Raw genomic sequence first — 22,840 nt, 5'->3', positions numbered from 1 at the left:
GGTTTCCTCAGTGATTCTCAGTGTGTGAAAAAGTACATACAGCCTAGAGAGGAATGAGAGCGCCATCGGTGCCCCAGGCAACGGGTGAAATCAGAGATAAAGGAGGAGGAGGAGGAGGAGGAGGAGGAGGAGGAGGAGGAAGATAGGTTGATTCACAGGAGGACAGATGGAAAAAGAGCAAGACAAGGGAGGCAGAGAATGAGAAGAGGAGGAGTAAAAAGGGGGGGATAGAGAAAAAAAGAAGCAGCAGGATTTGCATCACCATTGTGACCAGACTGTCAGTCGCATTTGATGGACATAAGAGAAGCTGATGAACCAAATGACTGTAAGATGAGCAGAGAGGCTGCAGAAAAGATAAATACCAGCATTTTTTTTCTAAACGTGTTCATGAGAGGCTGCAAAATATGAAACTCAATTAGTTCTAACTGGAAATGTAAAAGCTGCTTGTACGAACGGACGTTTTACCTTCATAACCAGAGACAGAAAGTTGTGGAAATAAACTGAGGAAGTAGAGATGAACAAAAACTGAACCAAAGGGAATTTGCAACATAACTGAATGATGACCTGTAGAGTCCAACAGACAAGAAACTTCCAGGATGGCAGAAAAGAGCAGAATCATTTGGCTGATGAGATGTGGGGGTCTCCAACTCCAGTCCTCGTGAGCTACTGTCCTGCAAGTTTTAAATGTCTCCTACTACAACACACCTCTGCACAAGCCTGTTAATGACCCAGTGATTTGAGTCCAGTGTGTTGCATCAGGGTAGAATCCAAAACCTGCAGGACAGTAGCTCACGAGACCGGAGTTGGAGTCAGGGTATAACACTAAGATATTAATCAGAGTGGTTTCTGAAACTCTGACTCTTTAGATTTGGGATTAAAAATTTGTAAAAGCTTAAAGATTAACAGTATAAAATTAAGGCTGCGGTTTCTGGCAAAATTAAAAAACAACAACAATAACAACAAAAAAACAAAGGGTTTTCGAGGAAAAATTCAAGAGGGAAAAAAAATGAACTTTTCCAAGCGACAAGCAAGGGCAAACAAACAGCAGCCAACCCTCAAACTCACAAGATTCTGTATGTTGTCTATTGGTGTCCACTTGACCTGATGAAAAATGAGCTAGTTTTACTTTTTATAAAATAATAAAAAGCAAAGAATTTGGCTCATCCTCTCTGAACTTCATTCATTCTCATGCCTGGCTCTTAGAGGCGTTTCCTTTGTTAGATTTTCCAGCTGCATTTTCCAGTCTGGCTGGTGACCAAGCTGCCCTACGATGAATTACTTTCCCCTGACAGAACAATTCAAGAAAACACAAACAGCCCTTTGACTGGGATAAAGCCTCCCTGTGGAGATTTAGTCACAGCCATCAGAGAGGGGGCACAGGGAAAAACTGAGAGCATGATGGAAGGGAAATTTTTCTGGCCTAGAAACACTTTGACATCCCAATGATGGGATGTGCGAAAACAAGAAGGTCTTTTGGTCCACTTCCCTACCACGGCCTTGACCTGGATAAGCAGGAAATGCATCACTGGGGTCAGCAGCAGTGCACTTTCTGCAACGTGAGCAGGATTAACTAAAGGCCTGTAAAGGAATTTAGATGAACCAGAGCAGGACAGGAAGCAAACAAATCCATAGAAAACAAAGACAACTGTTCTGCAGAGTGCTTATAAAGTCAATACATTAGTTCTGGGTTATTTCTATACATCCTGCAGCCAGAGGCAGAACGGACTGGGATGTGACCCACAGCTGCTACACCAACAGTGATGTACACCACAGAGATGACATCAATATATTTGAGTGTTCTTTGACTTATTTCGTTCTTTGTAATCAAACTGTATTGATCTTTGATTGATTTACTTGTTTTGATTTTTATTTGGGCACCTATTTTGTTGGGGTTTGGTGTAGAAGGCGGGACCCACGACAGACAAAAAAGGTCAAATTCCAATTTATGAGGGATTTATTAAAAACAGCTGAAAAAAAGATGGCTTCTTTACTATAGATCATTGTGCTGGTTTAAACAAACACTTTCACCATTATCTGATTGATTAAACCAATCCCATTTTCCAGAAGTAACATAAAACATGAATATTATGGAATATTATATTCTATGAGACTACATGGCAATACAATTTTGGCCAGATAACATAATAAATAAATAGCTTAAATTTTTAATCAAAAAATTTTAAATAAAAATACTCTGGTACACTAGTGTTTATAGGTGATTGAAGCATTTGCTTGCAAGACGTGAGGTGGTGCATTCAAGCCTCAATGTCCTTTTTTGTAGTCAATTTGTCTATAATCCACTAGAATTATGATATAGAATAAAATTTAAACTACAAAATACAATATGCTGATGGAAGAGAATTCTATGGTCCTTTTAAAGTCAGACAGCTTTCACTGACACTGGATTTCATCACAGCTGCCTGTTTTACACACTTTGGCCAGCAGGGCTTCGTGTGCACAAGAAATTAAACATTAAACATTTTCTGAACCAATTTGCTGGAAATCTTCAGTGCTTCATGAGCCTTCATCTGGCCATCACTACCCACAGGTGAGTACTGGGAAATCTATCAAAAGTAAGATGAGATCTACTGACCGTGAAGGTTGAAAAGGTACAAAAACCCAAACAACTAAATCTTGAATGAAGATCTGGTAACAGGTGATGGTAGATGAGATCAGAGACTAAAACTTCTTCCAGATGGTACGTAACAGATTTGGTTGTACTAGAAAACTACTGGAAAGCTTATGAACTGGCCACGGCTGAAGAGCAGATCCAGGCTTTAAAAAAGGCAGTGCTTAATAGTTACAGGTGAGCTGCATGTGCCATTAGATAAGCAACTGGAAGCCACACCCAGGAAGGCAGGAGCAGGGCACGAGATCCCACACAGGAATAATCCACAAAATCAGTTGTTTGCTACTGCATCCGTGATGGGTGTGGATGGTATATTTGTACATTTGCCATTTCAGTGGACATTAGAGAGTCATTCAAGAAACTGCTACTGTAGTGTTTGTGTGTGTGTGTATATTGTAATTAACAAATTTAACTACAGTGATAAACAGTAAAGGAAATGACCCAGCTGTGTTATTATGGAATATTTCCGAAGATATATATCAAAACAAATTAAATAAATAAGTAAAATATGATGAAGGAATGAAAAAGCAGGACTGAGAGGCTCAGGAAGTTGTTTATCCCAGCCGCTATAAGACTCCACAATAAATCATCTTCGTGTGCACTTTATTACTATTGATAGTAGCTTTTAACTTATTTTATTTACGATTGTCATGTTGTGATTTTATATGGTAGCGAGAGTGCTTGATTAAGCATGGCAAACATTGTATGCTGCTGGACACCTCAATCTTATCTTGTCACTGGAAGGAAGCAGGATAGGCACCAGGATGAAGAGCAGATGAAGAGCCAGGGGAGTAAAGGAAAAGGCAAATTTATTTGTATAACACAGTTCATGTACAAGACAATTCAAAGTGTTTTACATAAAACATTACAGCTGGGTGCAGAAAGCAATACATGTACATTAAAAAAAACAAAGATTAAAAGAAATAAAATTAAAAACAGAAAAAAAGCAAAAATAAAATTGATAAAATGCAAAAAATAAAGTTCCAGTGTGGGGAAAGACGGTGTTAAAACGTGATCAAGTTTAAAAATTCAAGCTTAAAAGAACCACATGAAGATTTTGACTTCTAAATAAAAACATGTGGAGCATAGAAGCTGAACGCAGCTTCTCCATGTCTGGTTCTGACTCTGGGAACTAATAAGAAACTGGAACCAGATGACCTGAGAGTTCTGGTAGGTTCATACTGGGTCAAGAGGTTACTGATGTATTTTGGTCCTAAACCATTCAGAGCTTTATAGACCAGCAGCAGAACTTTAAAGTCTATTCTCTGATGAACAGGCAGCCAGTGTAAAGACTGCAGGGCTGGACTGATGTGGTCCATTTTCTTGGTCTTAGTGAGGACTCGAGCATTAGAGCTCTGAATCAGCTGCAGGTGTCTAATTGATTTTTTAGGTAGAACATGTAAAAACACTGTTACAATAATCAAGCCAACTATAGATGAAAGTATGGACTAGCATTTACCAAGAACCTGTACGGGGCCTCGGTCTCCTGGTGACATTGTAATATATATCTGAGTGTCATCTGTGTAGCTATGGTAACTAGGGCTGCAACGATTAGTCGATGCTGTCGAAAATAGTCGACAATAAAAATAGTCAACAACAAATTTAGTGGAAAAAAAAAAACTTCAGAGTGAGACATCGTCTTCCTTTCTTATCTCTGCTGAGAGTTGCACATGAGCAATAAAGTCCGTCAGGGGAAAAATATGGCGACCAACCAGGGAACAAAACGGCGGCAGAGAACGTCAAAAGTCTGGGATAACTTCACGTTAAACGTATAAAATAAATACATGTGAAATTTGTAAATCTGACCTTGCATGCCAGAGAAGTATATCTGCAATGCTCGAACATTTAAAGAGGAGGCAGGTCGGACTTACATAACAACCTCATGCAAGATTTAAAAGCTTAAAGTGAAATAAGAGCCATTTAATAATTATGAGATACAATTATGGGATACGAATCCGTCATTTTAATAGTTGATGACTAATCGACTATCAGAATAGTCATTATTTGCAGCCCTAATGGTAACTAATTTTGTTTTTCTTTATGACCTGTGCCAGTGGGAGCATTTAGATGTTAAACAGAAGAGGTCCCAGGATGGAACCTTGGGGAACTCCACATGTAATTCTTGTCTGCTCAGATGTAAAGTTACATGTTGACACAAAGTACTTTCTGTTTTCTAAATAAGATTTAAACCATTCAGTTGTCCAGTCATGAGTAATATATTGTGGTCGACTGTATTGAATGCAGCATTGAGGCCCAGTATGACTAAGACTGACATTTTTCCATCGTCTGTATTCAAACATATGTCATTAATGACTTTGGTCAGAGCATCTCAGTGCTGTGGTGCTGTCTAAAACCTGACTGGGAGACATAGCAGTTCTGTTAAAAAGTCATTTAGCTGATGATAAACGGCTTTTTCAATTATCTTACTTAGAAAAGGAAGATTTGAGATCGGCCAGTAGTTGCTCATTTGTGTCTTGTCTAGATTGTCCCTTTTTAGCAGAGGCTTGATTACAGCTGTTTTTAGGAGCACTCGGAAGATGCCCGAAATTAAAGACAAGTTCACAATCTGCAACAGATCTGGCTCCAGAGTCTTTTAGACCTTTTTGATAAAACTTGTGGGCACAATGCCCAAACAGCAAGAGGAGTTAAGCTGACAAAAGATGTCGCACAGATCTTTGCTGTTAATGGAATTAAACAGTCACAGTGTTTAAATTGGTTTTCATGGACACAGTATGTCTCTTGAACCTGCTGCTGATGAACCACCTGCATGTCTGATATTCTAGATTTTGTCTGTGAAGAATTTGGCAAACTCATTGCAGGCCTTGGTGGAATAAAGTTCAGGTACTACCGACACAGGAGGGTTTGTTAACCTGTCAACAGCAGCGAATAAGGCCCGAGGATTAAGACAGATGATTATGTCAGAGAAATAGGACTTCCTTGCATTCCTCAGTTGTATTATAAGAGTGAACTTTCTCTTTATACATGTGTTAGGGAAAAACCTCAATGAATAACAGACTTAGATCTGAGAGGAGACACAGCTGTTTACTGCAACTGCAGGAGTTCACACAAGGTTTGGTCACTCAGATTGACAGACAATGTTGAACTGGCTTGTAGCTCAGGTCACATGGTTTATATAGCCCAACCCCCATGGGAACAGTCGTCTCTCCCTTCCTCTGGTGCCGGACGCCTGGAGTGAGGTTCACGTTGATCAACCATAGAAGAAGGCAAAAAAGTCCTTTGATGTGTTTTATGTCTGTACTCACTCCCAGGGGCACTAAAGATAACAGTGTCCAGTAAAACAGTTCTGATCACAATCAGATGATCACTAGCTGTGTATCTCAAAGATTTATTACAATATCATCAATAATCAATCTACAAGATTTTTCCATCAACATGTCATAATGAACCTGTAGTTTTGTTCTTCTCCATCTGCGCTCGGCTTTCTGACACTCCTTTTTCATTTTTTACCAGTGTGGAATTTCTCCATGGAGACTTTGTCCTTCCAGACACAACCTTCATCTTAACAGGAGCAATAGCATCCATAATAATTAACATTTTAGCATTAAAACTAGTGACAAGCTCATTGACTGAACCCCCTGATAGGGCGGGTGTTAAAGAGAAGACCGGCCCACATCACACACAGTAAATGGTAAATGGTCTGTATTTATATATCGCTTTACTGTACCTGGAATGATACCCAAAGCGCATTTACATTATACGTCACAATCACACACACATTCACACACTGATGCTGCAAGATGCCATGCAAGGCACTCAACCACGACCCATCAGGAGCAGTTTGGGGTTCGGTGTCTTGCTCGGGGACACCTCGACATGAGCTCGGACCTTGGAAAAGTCCAAACCCTTCGAATCCAGTAAATCTAGAGTGCTGAGTCAGCCCAAAGTTGTCCAGCCTGTTTTTTTTTTTGTTTTTTTTTAACATTTATTTAACCAAGAAGTCCCATTGAGATTAAAAACCTCTTTTGCAAGGAAGTCCTGGCCAAGAGGCAGCAAAAAGTATCAGTTACAACCAAAGTATTAATTACAACAATTAACTGTTAAAATAAACAATTAAAATTACTTAGAAATTATGAAAACAGTTATAGGTTAAAGAGGCTGTCTCAAGTGCTCTCAGTCTGGATTTAAAGTCATTCAATGAAATAAGTTCTGTTAATTTCCAGTCCTTTTGCATCATGTTCCATGTGGAAAGGGCAGAGAAGACAAAGGCCCTTTTTCCCCAGTTCAGTGTGGGCAAATGGTAAACAGAGTAACAAATTATTATTTGATCGCAAACCATACTAATCAACATTTCTCCGTGTGATTAGGTGTTGTTACTCAGGTCTTTAGTCCCTTTGTCCTGAGGGTTGTCTACATGGATGTTAAAGTCACCAACAATAATTACACAGTCAGACTCTCCACAGGTTATAGCTTGCAGTTCCCTAAACTCGTCATAAAATGCTGCGCAGTGTCCCGCAGGCCCGTAAATAATTAAACACATTTCTCTGAAATAGCCACGTATTCAAAAGAAGGAAAGCTTCCAAGAGATATGTGTTTACACTTAAATTATTCATTAAATAAAACCGCAACACCCTCCTCTCCCGTTCAGTCTGACCTCACTGATAAAACTAAAGGTGGGAGGAGTTGATTTGATAAGAGCAGCTGCTCTGTTATTTTGGTCTAATCAAGTTTCAGTTAAAACCATAAAATCAAGGTTGTGCTCAGTGATAAATTATTTATTAAAAATGTTTCCCTGCTAGGAGGAGGACCCTTTTCCAGGAGGCATGGTTTACTTTTTGGCTTTTTGGCTTTGCACCAAGACAGTTCCAGGGAAGGTTGTTACTCGATGATTTATTGTATTGGTAGTCATCTGTGGAGATGGAAGGCATCTTGCTGCTCGTTAGCTTAGTGTTAGCACCTTTCCAAGCTACTTAGCTTTAGTTGAGTGCTATTTGCAGGCTTCAGCTGTGTGTAGGCCACAAACATGGAGTGCTGAAGATAAAAGAACTGCGAAAAATGTTGCAGTTTCTATTAAAAAATGCTTTAGTCCCAGTGATTTATAGGTATTAGAAATTACTCTGGTTGGGTAAAAAAGGGAAAAAATCAGCAAAAAAATCAAAGGGCAAGAGCAGCAGCAAGCTAGTATATAAGGAAGCAGGAAGCATCTCTCAAGAGGGAGTACCCTTGCGCCCCAACTTAAAAAGACCTCAGAGAGCTGGTCCAGACTACCTGTACAAAGGTTTTACTGGGGATTTAACAAGCGTTAAAAAAAAAAACTTGAAAACTCTTTACACAGTAATTCTTTACTGAAGCACAAAGAGATGACTTGAACCCTTTGTTGGGCACATTATAATATTCTTACACTTTATTGGACATGCAAACTGTCTCTGCATGCAAATCCATGAAATCATAGCCAAACTGAGTTCTCCACACCAATCATGAAGGATCAGCCTACATCCCAGCTACTTCACTGAGATGAGTCTTCAGCACAAAAATTTGAAAAACTGTTAGTACTGACCCACTTACTACTGTATAACTTTTATTTTAGAATTAAGTTTTAAAGTCTTATAAAATCCTCCAATATTATAATAACACTTGTTTCTATGGTTGAAAATGTAAATTTCCAAATATTTCAATGAGCAACAACACCGAGCCAAAAGGCCGGAGGTCTGCAGCTCTCTGCAGGTCCCACCAAAGCATTTCTGTCCGACTGAGGTCTTGAGTCCGGCTGGACCACGTCAACACCTTGATGATTATTCTTTTTCAGTCATTCTAGACTCTGAACAAACATCTCCACTTTGGTCTGGTCTGTCCAAAAGACACTGGGTCTCATTTACTAATATCTTCTTACAAATCTTCAATTTGTAATTAAGAAGTTCTTTCTGAAAACTTTCTGTCAAACATGTTTTTAAATAGCAAAAATTGCTCATATGTTGAAGTTCAAGTTGGATATTCCTACATCTGGTCCTCCTCCACCTCCCCTCTCTATTGCTCCATTCGCGACCAGGTGCTCTAAACCTGTGTCCGAACCATGGATAATGTTACAATCCCCAGGTTCTTTTTAGCTTAATCATCTAATCAATCCTTCTAAGTCCTCATGTGTAGCGCTTTCACCTTCTTTTTGCCTCCTTGACAGCTCTCACCCCGCACTAATTATCCAAGTACTCCACTGCGTGGCTGGCCAGAAAAGGTCTAAAAGAAGAAAAAATAATGACATGGCCTCCTTGTTCACCTGATCTTAACCCCATAGAGAACCTGTGGTCCCTCATCAAATGTGAGATCTACAGGGAGGGAAAACAGTACACCTCTCTGAACAGTGTCTGGGAGGCTGTGGTTGCTGCTGCACACAATGTTGATCGTGAACAGATCAAGACACTGACAGAATCTATGGATGGCAGGCTTTTGAGTGTCCTCGCAAAGAAAGGTGGTTATATTTGTCACTGATTTGTTTTTGTTTTGTTTTTGAATGCCAGAAATGTATATTTGTAAATTTTGAGTTGTCATATTGGTTTCTCTGGTGAAAATAAATAAGTGAAATGGATATATATTTGGTTTTTGTTAGGTTGCCTAATAATTATGCACAGTAATAGTCACCTGCACACACAGATATCCTCCTAAGATACTAAAACAAAAAAAAAAAAACACTCCGACTTCCAAAAATATTCAGCTTTGATATTTATGAGTCTTTTGTGTTCATTGCAAACATAGTAGTTGCTCTATAATAAAATTAATCCTCAAAAATACAATTTGCCTAATAACACCCTGTAGTTCCGGTCTTATTTGTGGGATCAGTCTTTCTGTGTTCATCTTGAGTATTCCTCAGCTGTAGCCCCTCTCAGTTATGGGATTCCACAAGAGTCCATTTAGGGTCCACTACTCTTGTCCTTGTATATGCTATTTTTCAGAAGCACAATATTGCCTACCATTGCTTTACAGATGAAGTTATGTCCCCTAAATTCGCAGAGAGATTCTCTTACTAATCTGCTTAGTTGCTTGAGTGATCTGCAAGTGTGGATGGATTTAAACTTCCTCTACTTAAATTAGGAGAAAACTGAAATTTTTTGGAAGTTCTGAGCTTCTGAACGGTGCTGTAAGTGTTCTTTGTCTGCTTCCCTCACACTGTCGAACCTTTATAAAAACTCTTGGTGTGATCATCTCTGTTAACGTCCACTGGCAAGTCAGTTCTGTAGTAAAAAGTGTTTTCTTTCATTTGAGGCTGCTTGGCAAGATAAAGCCCTAAACATGACCTAGAAAATAATCCTCCACCTGCTCATCATGTCACGCTTAGATTACTGCAAGTCCCCGTATTATAGCCTTGATCAGTCATCTTTGCACAGATTGCAGCTCGCTCAAATCGCTGCTGCTCGGTTGCTTACAGGGAGGAGGCGACGTGATCACATTACCCTGTGCTACTACTTCGCATTGGCTTTCCATTAGTTTTAGGACTCTATTTTTAAAGCCTTAAATGGTGTAGGTCTCCTTTTTCTGTCAGAGCTGCTGCACCAGCATGCTCCAGCCAGGGCTCTGAGGTCCTCCTCACAGCTTCTTCTAAAGGTCCCATCTTCTACACTCAAATTCAGGGGTGATAGAGCTTTTTCAGTTTCCCCTCCAAAGCTTGCCACTTCACATAAAAGCTGTCCAGTCTGGTTCTGGTTTTAAGTCCTTGCTCAAGACTCACTTCTTTGCACTGGCTTTTGAACACAATTGAGCTTGACATTTACTTGCTTTTACTTTTTATTCCAGTTTTATCATATTTGTTTTTATTGATTTTTATTGTTTATTGTTTTACTGTATAGAGTTTTCTTCTTCTTTTTTTTTTTACTGTATACTGTTTTATTTTGTAGTTTTGTTGTTAAGCACTTTGGGCACCCTGTGTTGCAGTAAATGTGCTATATAAATAAACTTGAACTTTCAAAATGTAACAGAAACATGATTGTAATTTTATTATATTTTAATGAATTGAACAACAGAAGACAACAAATACTGATTTTGTAGAAACATGTCAGAACTTGAATGCTTGTGAGATTGTTTGTAGTAGTTTTTCTTACTTAAGAACAAATCCAACATACAAAGATTTTCATGACTGCCACAATTTTGGCAAAAAGTTCACATCTTAACTGAGGCCTGTAGAGTCCGAGGCGTAGGGTTAGTGTTAGTTGCGTTCCTTCCAGTTCCTCAGGCATTGTACGATCTGATCCTGGGCTAAACTTGCTAGGACATCCACTCCTGGGAAGGTTGGCAGCTTCTCCGAATGTTTTCTACTTGTCAGTAATCGTCCTCTCTGTAGAAATTTGTGTCAGCTGTGATATTTAAAATTTTCCTGCATTGTGGGGTCCCCCAGGGCTCATTTTTGGGGCCACAACGTTTTTTTTTTATATCTGCTTCCCCTGGATTCCATTTCTGGACAGAATAAGCTTCTATTTCTAAGACAATGACAGTCTGAAAGGAAAGGACTCCATCCTTTCGTAAATGGTTCTAAATTTCTGCATTTTATAGGTTTTGTTCTTTGCTTTGCTTTTATCACGGCTTGATTGCTTTTGTTCAAATATTTTATAAATATTGTCTCTAAATAGTTTGGAAATTACCTTATGACCATTCCCATATTGATGGGCAGCAACAGTTGCTTCTCTAAGATGTCTAAGATGTCTTTCCTCCTTGGCATTTTGCTGCTTTTATAGAAAAGTTCATACTGATGATAATGATCAATTAATCAGTGCATTAATTAGCAGCACCTAATTGTTATTTACCCTCTTCACACGATGTTTACACATTTTATCATTTTATATTTACCACCTTTTAGGAACTGGAAAGGACAATGTGATTTAAGAAACTTAAAAAACAAGATGTATTTACTGCTAGAAGACCGCATGTTTGTTAGAGCAGCTTTGCATGTCAGAACATCTGTATTGGCTAATTTTATCAATATATTAATAAACTGTTTACAACCTCCTACAGCAAAAGAAAGGTTTTTAAATACTAATATTGTTCCCACTGTGTGTAGCATTTATCGGGTTGAATTTATATATTTTTTTACTTTTAAAGTTTGATGAAAATGGAAAAATAAAAATCAATAAAAGGGTTTTATACTGATTTGTCTTGTTTTGTTTTTCTTGTGTTTATGTGTCTGCACTCATAAAGCATGTTTCCTCTGTTTATCCACAACTCAGTGCATCTCTGCCACAAACATCCTCACATGTTTCCTGATGTTTCCTCCACAACACAGGCAAAGTGATGGTTATTTGCATTTCTCATCAAAAACCAACTTATATTACTCACTTTTAAACTGAACTGGGGTAAAGCTGCAACATGGCTGCGGAGACACGTCTCCCATCCTGGTATGAAGCTATATAACCAGTCATCATGCAGTCATCATCCAGTCATCAGCTGCACAATAATTACTCAGTAAATGCTGCAGTCTGCAAACTTTTCAGACTAACAACTCATGAACCACAAAAGCAGAAACACATAAAAAAAATTAAACCAACAATAATCTTAAGAAAGTTCCTGTTTTAGAGCCAGAAACAGAAAATATTTATAAACTTAACTGTGAAATATGCCCTTGATTAAAGCGGCTTTCTGTGCTGGAAAGAGTGAAAAGCATCCTGAGTTGGAATCTGTCTAAACACGGCTAAAAGAAACCAAGAAGATTTCTGTGATGGATTCCTGGGAAAAAACACAAAGAGGTCTCTGGAGAGAACAGCTGCATTCACTTGGCTTTGACTGAAGGAACCAGCTGCCTGCATCCTCTCATGATATCATTGATCATCTGACTGTGTTTTAATGTTTGCTACATTAGTCAGTTATGTCAGGTTAGAGAAAATACTTTGACCAACAAATAGAAAAGAGAAAACACAACTTTTTTTTTTTTTTAATATTTTATCTGCAGTGGTTTATCAGCAGTGCTAAAGAAAATGTATTAACACCTTAAACATTACCCAAAGCTCAAAAGGTAGTATGCATGTTTTAATAATTTTATGCAGAAGCAACCATCCAGTAGAATTCCTCTGCAATATGGCCACCTTCCCAACATAGTATGCAGATTTTTTTGGATGGTCAAATTCTCTAGACAGTTCTCCTCTGTCACAGTGCGCCCGTTACAAACAACAACCATTAAAACAGCTTTGCAGCTTAAAGTCGAGGCTGTCCAAACACAAAAATGGTAAGAGTCTAAACCCAAAGTGTTTAATAAAATGGTTTCAGATGTCTGCGTTTTGTTGCCACAAGATGTATGAATGGATTTTAGTACAAGCATCATGGATTCACTGAGTGTAAAAGCATCTAACACAAAGGAGGAGAGTTTCCACCAACGGTGCGGGTCGGGACGGTTAGGGTGTGGATTTGGTTTGTAAACTGTAATCTCATAAGCACTTTGGGACGGCCTTGTTAATAATACCTCTCATGTGTTTATTTATTGATTTTTGTCGTTTGGTGGTGTACTGTTGCTCAGAAACACAGTTACTCAAACAACACTTCACACACTGGCAATGGTTACATGATGTTTTTTAATTTGGAATTAATTATTCAGAATTAAAACATTCAGAATTAAAGTATTCTCCCTCATGTTTACATGGAAATAGTAATTCCAAATTGAGGTTTACATGGAAAACACATTTAATTGCCTTTATTCAATTCCACTTAAAATCTGGGGGTTGGGAAGGGTCCTGATTGGATAGGGGGCAGACATGATGTATTTACATTTACCGCAAGTAAACAAACTTTAGTTCCTGTTTCTTTTATTTTCAGGTACAAAATGGAAGACCACATAATAAGTACCATTTATTTACTTCTGAATAATTAATACAGAATTAAAAAACATCATGTAACCGTGGCCATTCTAGTTTTGAAGCAGCGGCTTGGCACCAGCAATCTACTTCCTGCTTTGCTGCCGTGCGGACGCTTCCTGCTTTGCTCTCCTTTCTGCTTGCATTTTTCTTCTTTTTTTCTTCTTTTTTCTTATCTTTACCGGCAAGAAATTTAGGAACAAGGACTCCTGGTCACTTATACATCACTGGAACAAATATATTTTTTGATAAATTTAGTTGATTGCCATCGGAGAACTAGTGGAATGATGTCTCCTAACCCTGCAGTATCAGTGAGCTGCACTGAGTGTGAGCAACTTCCTTTGAGGATAACACAGCCGGAGAAGGGGATTGAAACACTGCAAGACATTTGTGTGAATGTAGTAGCTTCTGTACAAGCTACTGAGTTGTCAAATGGATTGAGTCAAATCTTCATACGTGAAGGCATGTCGAATGTGGAGCCTCCCGCTACAGACCTGGCTGATACACTTCCCTGGATGTGTTCAAATGAAATTGGAATAGCTGAGGAAAATCCCAAACCGGACCATCAGACTGATCTCTCCTTCTGGAACAGTGTTGGTGCCAGACCAAAGTCATCAACCCCGGCCAGAACCTGGTCTGATGTTGTTAGTCGCAGAGGTAAATCCAGCAGGAAATTTAAAGCTCCAGCACTAACTCCACCACCTGAAGTCTCACTGCATAATAAATATGATGAGTTGAGTCATATTAAAATGAATGATGATGAATGTAATGCAAGGATATATCAAAATTCAAGAAATAGCCCTAAAACTCAGCCCAGGGCTAACCAGAACAGGAGGAGAGGCCAAAATTCCACTAACAGGAGGACTAGAGAAGCTATCGGCGCCTCCACACAAAAACAAATAGACACAATTCTGATTGGGGACTCCATAACACAGCATGTGAGGATGGCAAAGACGGAAAATTTAACACTTTTTGATACATCAGTCAGGGAACTGACAGAGATGTTGCCGACCATTCTGTCTTCACATCCAGATGGTATGAAGATTATTGTCCACACAGGGTCTTTTGATATTCTGAGGAGGAAAACTGGCTCCGAGATCCTGAAGAAAGACTTTTCTCTGCTGTTGGAGAGACTGTGTCAATTGGGAGCACACCATGTTTACATTTCAGGACCCATTCCTACAGCGGGTAAAGGAATTGAACTTTTCAGTAGACTTCTTGGCCTGAACACATGGTTCACCCATGGGATAATGTTCATTGATAACTTCAATATCTTTTGGAACTGTAAGGAGCGATTCAGACCTGATGGTGTGCATCCAAATCTAACTGGATGCAGATTTTTTGGTGTACACTTGCGTCATGCTGTTGGGACGGCAAACCCAAACATGAGTGTACAGATAAGAGCGAATGACACAGCAGAGAAGCGATCAACTCCCAGCTCTCCCACCTCACCAGACCCTCTTCTCCACATCACCCAAGGTCTTCAAAGGATGTCTCTATCCAGGCCTGAACCCCAGCGACCACCATCTACCGAGAAATACAGGGCTCCCCCTCCTCCCCCTCCTCATCCTCCTATTAGATCATCTGTCCTGACCGAGCAGGGCACAGGAGGGAGGTGCAGGAGGTTCCCAGAGCAGCAGAATTCACAACAAAGATAACATGCCATGATGCGTTCAGGGTCCTTGCTGTAGTTTTGCTACTACTGACAGCTGTTCTGAGATCAAGCCTGGACCCAGTAGGATTCCTGTGTTAGTAAAATAAGGAATCGAACACGGTCAGCTTGTGGGGTGAATCGATCTAATCTGTTAACTGTACCTTGTATAACTCAGAATACAACAGAGACCAGTGTAAACTTCATAAAGATAGCTGTACTTAATGTTAGATCTCTGTCCAACAAGTCACTGTTAGTTAATGACTTCATCATTTCTCACAGTTTAGATTTTCTTTTTCTGACAGAAACGTGGTTAACAGAAGACACAAGTGCTACAGTTCTTAATGAAGAAGTACCCCCTTATTTTAGTTTTATGAATAAATGTCGAAACAGGAGGAAAGGGGGAGGAGAAGCTGCCTTATTTAAAGATTCATTCCAGAGATTTCATTTGCTGATTTTACTTCTTTTGAATATCTTAGTTTTATTTTAGAGGGCATTCCTAAAATCCTATTTCTAATCATCTACAGACGTCCAGGACACTGTGCAAATTTTATTGATGAATTTTCTGAATTATTGTCGGCTACCTCCACTGATTTTAACCATTTCATCATAACTGGGGATTTTAACATTCACATAGATAACATGACGGAGGGTAACGTCAAGGAACTTTCTTCTATATTGGACATGTTTGGTTTGTGTCAACATGTAAAACAACCGACCCACATTCGAGGTCACATTCTGGATCTGGTTATTTCAAAGGGTGTTGATATGTCTTCTGTTGTGGTCACTGACTTGGCCATTTCTGACCATTTTTTTATTTTGTTTGATTTAATGATCACTCAGAATGTCCAACCAACCTGCTCCTCTGTTAGGAAGAGGTACATTAATGAACTAACAAGTGCTAAGTTTGTGGAGGCCATAGCTATGTTACTAACAACCAGTGCAGAGTCAGTTGATGGACTCCTGGATCATTTCAATCAGAAAATCTTGAATGTAATGGATGCTGTTGCACAGATAAGAATCAAGAGCAACTTGAGCAAACAGAAAACACCATGGAAAAACACCACTGTGGTTACCAGCCTAAAAAGAGAATGCAGAAAAACTGAGCGGAAATGGTGGAAAAATAAACTTCAAATTCACTATGAGCTGTACAAACAAAGCCTGCGAAACTATAACAATGAGCTGTGCAAGGCCAGAGAGCTGCATTTATCTGAAATGATTAACAGGGATGTCAACAATTCTCGCACTCTGTTTGCTATGATTGAAAAACTTACAAATCCTCCTATACAGACAAGCCCTGAGCTCCTTTCCACTGAGAAATGCAACCAATTTGCCAACTTTTTTAGCCAAAAAATTAAAACAATTAGGCAAAATATTAATTCCACACAGTCAAACAAGAAAATTAGTCCGTGTCTAAAACCCGGAAATAATTCTGATGTCATGTCACAATTTAAAATGGTGAATTTAAAAGTCCTACAAAAAACAGTTTGGCATTTGAAATCAACAACATGCACTCTGGACATGATACCATCCAACTTTTTAAAAACAGTTTTTACCTCAGTAGAAAGTGATCTCCTACTGATAGTTAACAGCTCACTGGCATCAGGCATTTTTCCCAAATCACTAAAGATAGCTGCTATTAAGCCACTCCTAAAGAAAAGGACTCTAGACACCTCTATAATGAACAACTATAGACCTGTCTCTAACCTCTCTTTTATTTCCAAGATTATTGAAAAAGTTGTATTTCATCAGCTTATTGACTTTTTAAATGAAAGTGGAAATCTTGATAAATTTCAGTCCGGCTTCCGACCTCATCACAGCACTGACACAGCTCTGGTCAAAGTGTTGAATGACATTAGGTTGAATACTGATTCTGGTCAAGTATCAGTCCTGGTTCTGTTGGATCTCAGTGCTGCGTTTGATACTGTAGATCACAGAATCCTGTTGCACAGGCTGGAAAACTGGGTTGGACTTTCTGGAGCAGTCCTTAACTGGTTCAGGTCCTATTTAGAAGGCCAGAGTTATTTTGTTACGATCCGCAGCTATGAATCCGAGCGAGTGGCCATGACTTGTGGAGTCCCCCAGGGGTCAGTCCTTGGACCTCCTCTGTTCAACTTGTATATGTTCCCTTTGGGTAAAATATTACAGAACTATAGCATTAGTTATCAAAGTTATGCAGATGATACACAACTTTATGTGTCTCTGTCACCAGATGACTGCAGTCCAACAGACTTAATGTGTCAGTGTCTGGAGCAAATAAACACCTGGATGAGGGAGAATTTCCTACAATTAAATGAAGACAAAACTGAGATTATTCTGTTTGGTAGCAAAGAGATGAGGGTCAGCATTGGCAAACACCTGGAGACTCGGGCTCTTAAAATCACTGACCAAGTTCGTAACCTTGGAGTGTTGATAGACTCAGATCTGACTTTCAGCAGCCACATCAAAGCTGTCACTAAGACAGCTTTTTACCAGCTCAGAAACATCAACAGAATTAAAAGTTTAGTCTCCCAGAAAGACCAAGAGAAACCCATCCATGCATTCATCTCCAGTAGGCTGGATTACTGTAATGGTCTTTTCACAGGACTTCCTAAAAAGAGCATTAAACATCTGCAGCTCATCCAGAACGCTGCTGCTAGAGTTTTAACCAGGACTAAGAGATCTGAACACATCACACCAGTTTTGAAATCTTTACACTGGCTTCCAGTCAGTCACAGAATAGATTTTAAAACCCTTCTGATTGTTTACAAATCCCAGAATGGTTTAGGCCCAGAATACATCTGTGATATGTTCAGAGAATATAAACCTAGCAGAGCTCCTAGTCCAGACCAGAGTCCAGACTAAACATGGAGAAGCAGCATTTAGCTGTTATGCTGCAAACAAGTGGAACAAACTGCCAGTGGAGATTAAACTTTCACCAAATGTAGACATTTTTAAATCCAGGTTAAAAACATTTCTTTTCTCATGCGCCTATGCATGAAATCTGCATGGTAACTTTTTTAACTTATCTTGCTTTTAATCATTTTAATGTAATTTATTATTTTATTGTGAATATGTGTTGATGCCTTTTACTATTCTAAATATCTGTAATGTCTTTGTTTCATGTAAAGCACTTTGAATTGTCCTGTACATGAAATGTGCTATACAAATAAACTTCCTTGCCTTGCCTTTGCCTTACTTCACTTTGGTCGGCTGAGGAGGAGAAGGAAGGTAGAGTACCGTATCGTCATGGCGACAGGACAAGGGAATGAGCGTGCTCAGAATGACCGGAATTAAAGGGGTAGTGCACCCAAAAGTGTGTGTTTTTGAGCTGTAAACAACACAGTATTATGTAATTGTAGGGCTGGGTTAAAAAAATTAATTGATTTTAATCAATTCAAATTAAATAAATCCAATATCGATTCATAAAACTTGGAGATCGATTTTTAATATGTCCTCATTTCCAGTAACATGATCCTACTCTTGCGTGACTCACCGAGGCTCGGCGAGATCTTAGCATATATACACACACACACACCACTGGTTTCCTGTGTTGCCTCTATCCAAAATTACCTTCTCTTGCAGAGATAATGTCAAGTTTAGATATTTTCCAGTGTGGATTACATCCATCTATAAAGTCTTTTGCAATGTATTACCGGCGCTCACATTAGCAAGTAACGCAGCACTTACATTAGCAGCTAATGCTAATGGGGCCATCACTTAGAACAACAGGAAGTGATGTCACCACACATGTAGAGTAAAATAAACTTAAACTTACCAGTACATATCTTACGAAACACACCGATATTTGTCCTCTGCTTTTAAAACTGTGGGCCGCCATTCACTGGTACCCAGAGAGCAATTGGTGGGGTTGAGGGCCTTACTCAGGAGCTCACAGCCTGGGTTCTCCAGACCAAAGCCCACCTTTGTAACCACAAGGCTACAGGCAACAAACAGAAACTGGTCTAATGCTTTTTATCTGATTTATATGACGGCATGTCATAGCTGCTCTCTGTGTACACGGCAGGCAGCACACACACATGTGCGTGCACACACAGGTTTTGTTCAGAGTGCACATATCAGAAAACACGACAACCAGCTGGAAATCAGACAGAAATATGAGACTTTTTTTAATTCTCACAGGCAGGAGGAGATGGAAGCATCTCGCTCCCACGAGGAGCAGATTTCTCCTCCTCTGGTGTTACGGCAATAGTGTCACGTTCATCATGGCAACGCACAGCTGAACAAACTGAATCTACGTCATTGTAGCAATTTCTGAGTCGTATTACAGCTTTAAATGGATCCAGTATTCTTTGTAGGTCTTATTAACATCAGCACATTATCTTGAGATCTGAACTTTAAGAATATTTAGAGCAACTCCACTGAATAAAACACTTTCATCAGGACATTTAAAATGTTTAACTTTGTTTTCTGTCCTGTGGGTTTTTTTGTTTTTCCATCACAGCATTTCTGGCTCCGAATCTGGGGAAATACTGTATTGTTATTGTACTTCAGAAATTAATGTAGATGTGTCAGATCAGATTATTACAGATTATTATTGATAGTCAATTAAATGCACTCAGTGTTTTTTTTTAAGTTATCTGAAAATGTATTCAAGAAAAACATGTGGTGTAACATAGTTAGCTGTAAATGAATTGAATTGAATTTAATCAAAATCAAATTGAAATAGGTTGTTGTGAATCAAATCGCATCGATTCAGGAAATTACTGACGACACCCAGCCCTACTTAATTGTGATGAAAACCACATATACTGTTAAAAACCGGGATTTTGTGGTTAAAAATAGCTCATAATGCCCTCTACAGGGAATAACCAGGTTTTGTTCTTCGTGATGTAGAGCCGTACTGGTGCTTCTCTACGTCACAAGAAATTTTAAAAACCCCACAGTGAAGTGTTCCGGGCATGTCCCACAGGGAGGAGGCCCTGGGGAAGACCCAGGACACGCTGGACAGACTACATCTCTCGGCTGGCCTGGGAACGCCTCGAGATCCCCCTGGATGAGCTGGTGAATGTGGCCGGGGAGAGAGAAGTCTGGGTTTCCCTGCTTAAGCAGCTTCCCCCGCAACTCAACAACGGATAGGCGGCTACTGTCATCTTTTTGTTGCAGTCAATTATGGTACTAACCTTCATTTTCTGGATCTGACATGTACAAACCAGAAAATGGTTTGTACATGTACTGCTGGATTTAACCCTCAAGAAGGCCATGCATGACACCTATTTAAAGACTGCTTTCTTGCATATTCATGGGTGGATAGTATATTTGGCACTTAAAATAATAAGCACTTCATTGGACATTAATAAGGGGCCGTCCCCACGATGCCGAATTGCAGTAAAACTGCAAAAGTATTTTTGCAATTCACCGTTTCATTCACACAAAACCAGGGATTAGCCTAGATGAAACCAGGTACCAAGGTGGATTGGTTTGAAACCTCCACCGTCTGTGGCACTTTGAGGACAGCAAAACCGCACAACCGGAGGATATGACATCAATGTGATGAACCAGCGCCAAACAATAATGGCGCATGCGCTACGTCTTGTTCTACCTCTGGAGTGTTACTCTTTAATCATTGTAGCGCCCTCACAGTCTTGTAGTATGTACTACAGCAGTTTCATTGGGATGGTGAAGCCTTTCTCCTAGTTTTCGCCACAATTTTTACACCTGAACTGGCTTCGGTGCCGTTTGGACATTGCCTAAGTCATCCAATACACTGCTACTCATTATACATATAAAAAAAAAGAAACAACATTGTCTCAATGATAAATAATATAGTTATATTTTTTATAGAATATTTATATTAAATACATATGACAACTTATTATTTTATAATTACTTTATAGATCAGATAAAAATAAATAAACTAAATAAAAAGTTACAAAATCTGTATACATGTCTGTAAAAGTAAAATATAGTATGTGAGAAAAACTTGTCTCATGTTGATGATTCTTTCACCAACATGCACTTTCCACTGGGGCGCAGTCAAAAATAACCAGTGCACTTCCTCTTTTTAAAAATAAGTTATAAATGTGCATCATCATCATTATCTGGAAAACAAGCTGGTAATTTGCTAAAAGCATTAATATAATTGTGTGGAGCGACTTTTCATGCACATCAGGAGCGTGAACCACCTGTAGCTGTGGTCCAAATGTAAAGGTAAAGCTGGTATCAATGCCACAATGCAGAGCTTCACACAGACGGCGGTGTCACCCAGTATCTGCTTAAAATGTCACCCTAAATCCCATGCCTTCACACACACACATGCAAACACAACATGATGTCACAGGCAGATTTATGTCCACACACACATTTGTCTGGCTGTATTTGTGGGGATATTCAAGACTATTAGAACCCCCGCCTGGACCTGAATTATTGAAGGTCTAACAGAAAGTCTGCATCACTTCTTCTAAATCCTAAAGTCTGGAAGCCAGACTGGTCCTCACAAAAACATAAAGTCAGCAGGGATGTGTGTGCAGACTTATGGAGGCAGGAAATACATGATTAAAAGGCAAGAGTGTGTTTTAATCTGTGTGGGTGGAGTAAGAGAGAATTAGATGGTTATGCAGCAGCCCACAATCAAACCATGGAGTGGCCGATTGGTTAGCTGCAGCATGATATTTATGCCTAATCCCTGCAGAGAGCACAATCCAGCTGCATGGCAGAAAATTATACTCCGTCACTGAATGGGAACACTAATGTAGCAGACCTCAGTAGGAGCACAGAAACTGGGTCCTGGTTATTGATTACTGCAGGCTGATATCTAAAAATAATTTCTCCACCAGTAATGTGACCTTCATCACTCTCCTTATCAGACAAGTTTGTCTATATGTGGTTTAAAACCATCATCCAGTAACTTTGGAGACAACATGCAGGAAACTCTTGGCAAACTTCATGAGCACACCGAGTGTAAAAGCAGCGAGAGGAGCTAAGAGTACTCTCAGAAACACATTTATTCATGTAAATAGCCATAGTTTGCTTTTACCAACCCCCTATTCATGTGTACAAATACTCAAAAACCAGATTATCTTTCTTGCTAACACAGAAAATTACTGCCTTTAAAAAATCAGCTACTAGCTTCATGTTTGATACATGTGTTTACCGACATCTGAGCCATGACATCAGGTCTTCTATGTCCATGGTGTTGGGCACGTATTCTCTTAGTTGAACCTGTGTGATTTCCTACAGCTGGAGGTGTGTTAATCCAGTGAAACAAACACAACACCTGCAGCAGCTGTTACTACTCTTGAAGGTGACTCATCACTTTTTACCAAAGGAACATATTTAAATTCAGTTCAAATTTTATTCAAATAGCATTTTAAATGCAAGAGCAGCACAAAGAGTTTTACACAATAAAAACAAGTGTTTGCATACTGAACTATATTAAACAAAAACTATGTAAACACACCGATGCCACTCTTTTACCCACACACACACACACGTCTTATAACTGGATATTAATAGAAAAATAAACATCTGGCCTGATGCTGCACATTTTTGCCAACACTCTCAATGAATAAAGATGGTTTGATTTTTTTACTTTAAAAAACTTCAAAAATCAACCAATGATGATGCTAAGAGCTTAACGGTGAGGACGTTACCTTGTAGCCCATGATGAGTGTCTTGTTGCTTAGAAATGGGCTGCAGCTTTCAGGTTTCCCCTCATCTCCTCTGTGGAGGGAGACATAAATACATTTTCATATTCTGTTTTGGCTTTTTTGTTTTTGTGTTTCAACATCTCAAATTTATTAAAGTCCTGATCTGAAACAAACAGACTGGAAAATTAGGTGA

General features: G+C 39.2%; 1 protein-coding gene across 2 annotated transcripts in view; it reads right to left on the bottom strand.

Moving 5' to 3' along the window:
* The window catches only part of st6gal1 (ST6 beta-galactosamide alpha-2,6-sialyltranferase 1), a 40,006-nt gene that overhangs the window by 14,935 nt on the left and 2,231 nt on the right, over positions 1-22,840 (bottom strand). Inside the window, exon 2 of one of the 2 annotated variants that reach the window (XM_042008969.1) lies at positions 22,651-22,720. In XM_042008969.1, coding sequence (XP_041864903.1) covers positions 22,651-22,662 — 12 coding nt within the window. In that variant the 5' untranslated portion in view covers positions 22,663-22,720. Of the gene's footprint in view, positions 1-2,593; positions 2,781-22,650; positions 22,721-22,840 lie in introns of those variants that run through there. The other variant, XM_042008970.1, reaches the window with a different exon arrangement.

The sequence above is a fragment of the Melanotaenia boesemani genome, chromosome 15, assembly GCF_017639745.1.
Source record: "Melanotaenia boesemani isolate fMelBoe1 chromosome 15, fMelBoe1.pri, whole genome shotgun sequence".
NCBI lineage: Eukaryota > Metazoa > Chordata > Actinopteri > Atheriniformes > Melanotaeniidae > Melanotaenia > Melanotaenia boesemani.
The sequence above is the reverse complement of the archived record's forward strand: the minus strand, read 5'-3'. Positions and strand labels throughout refer to the sequence as shown.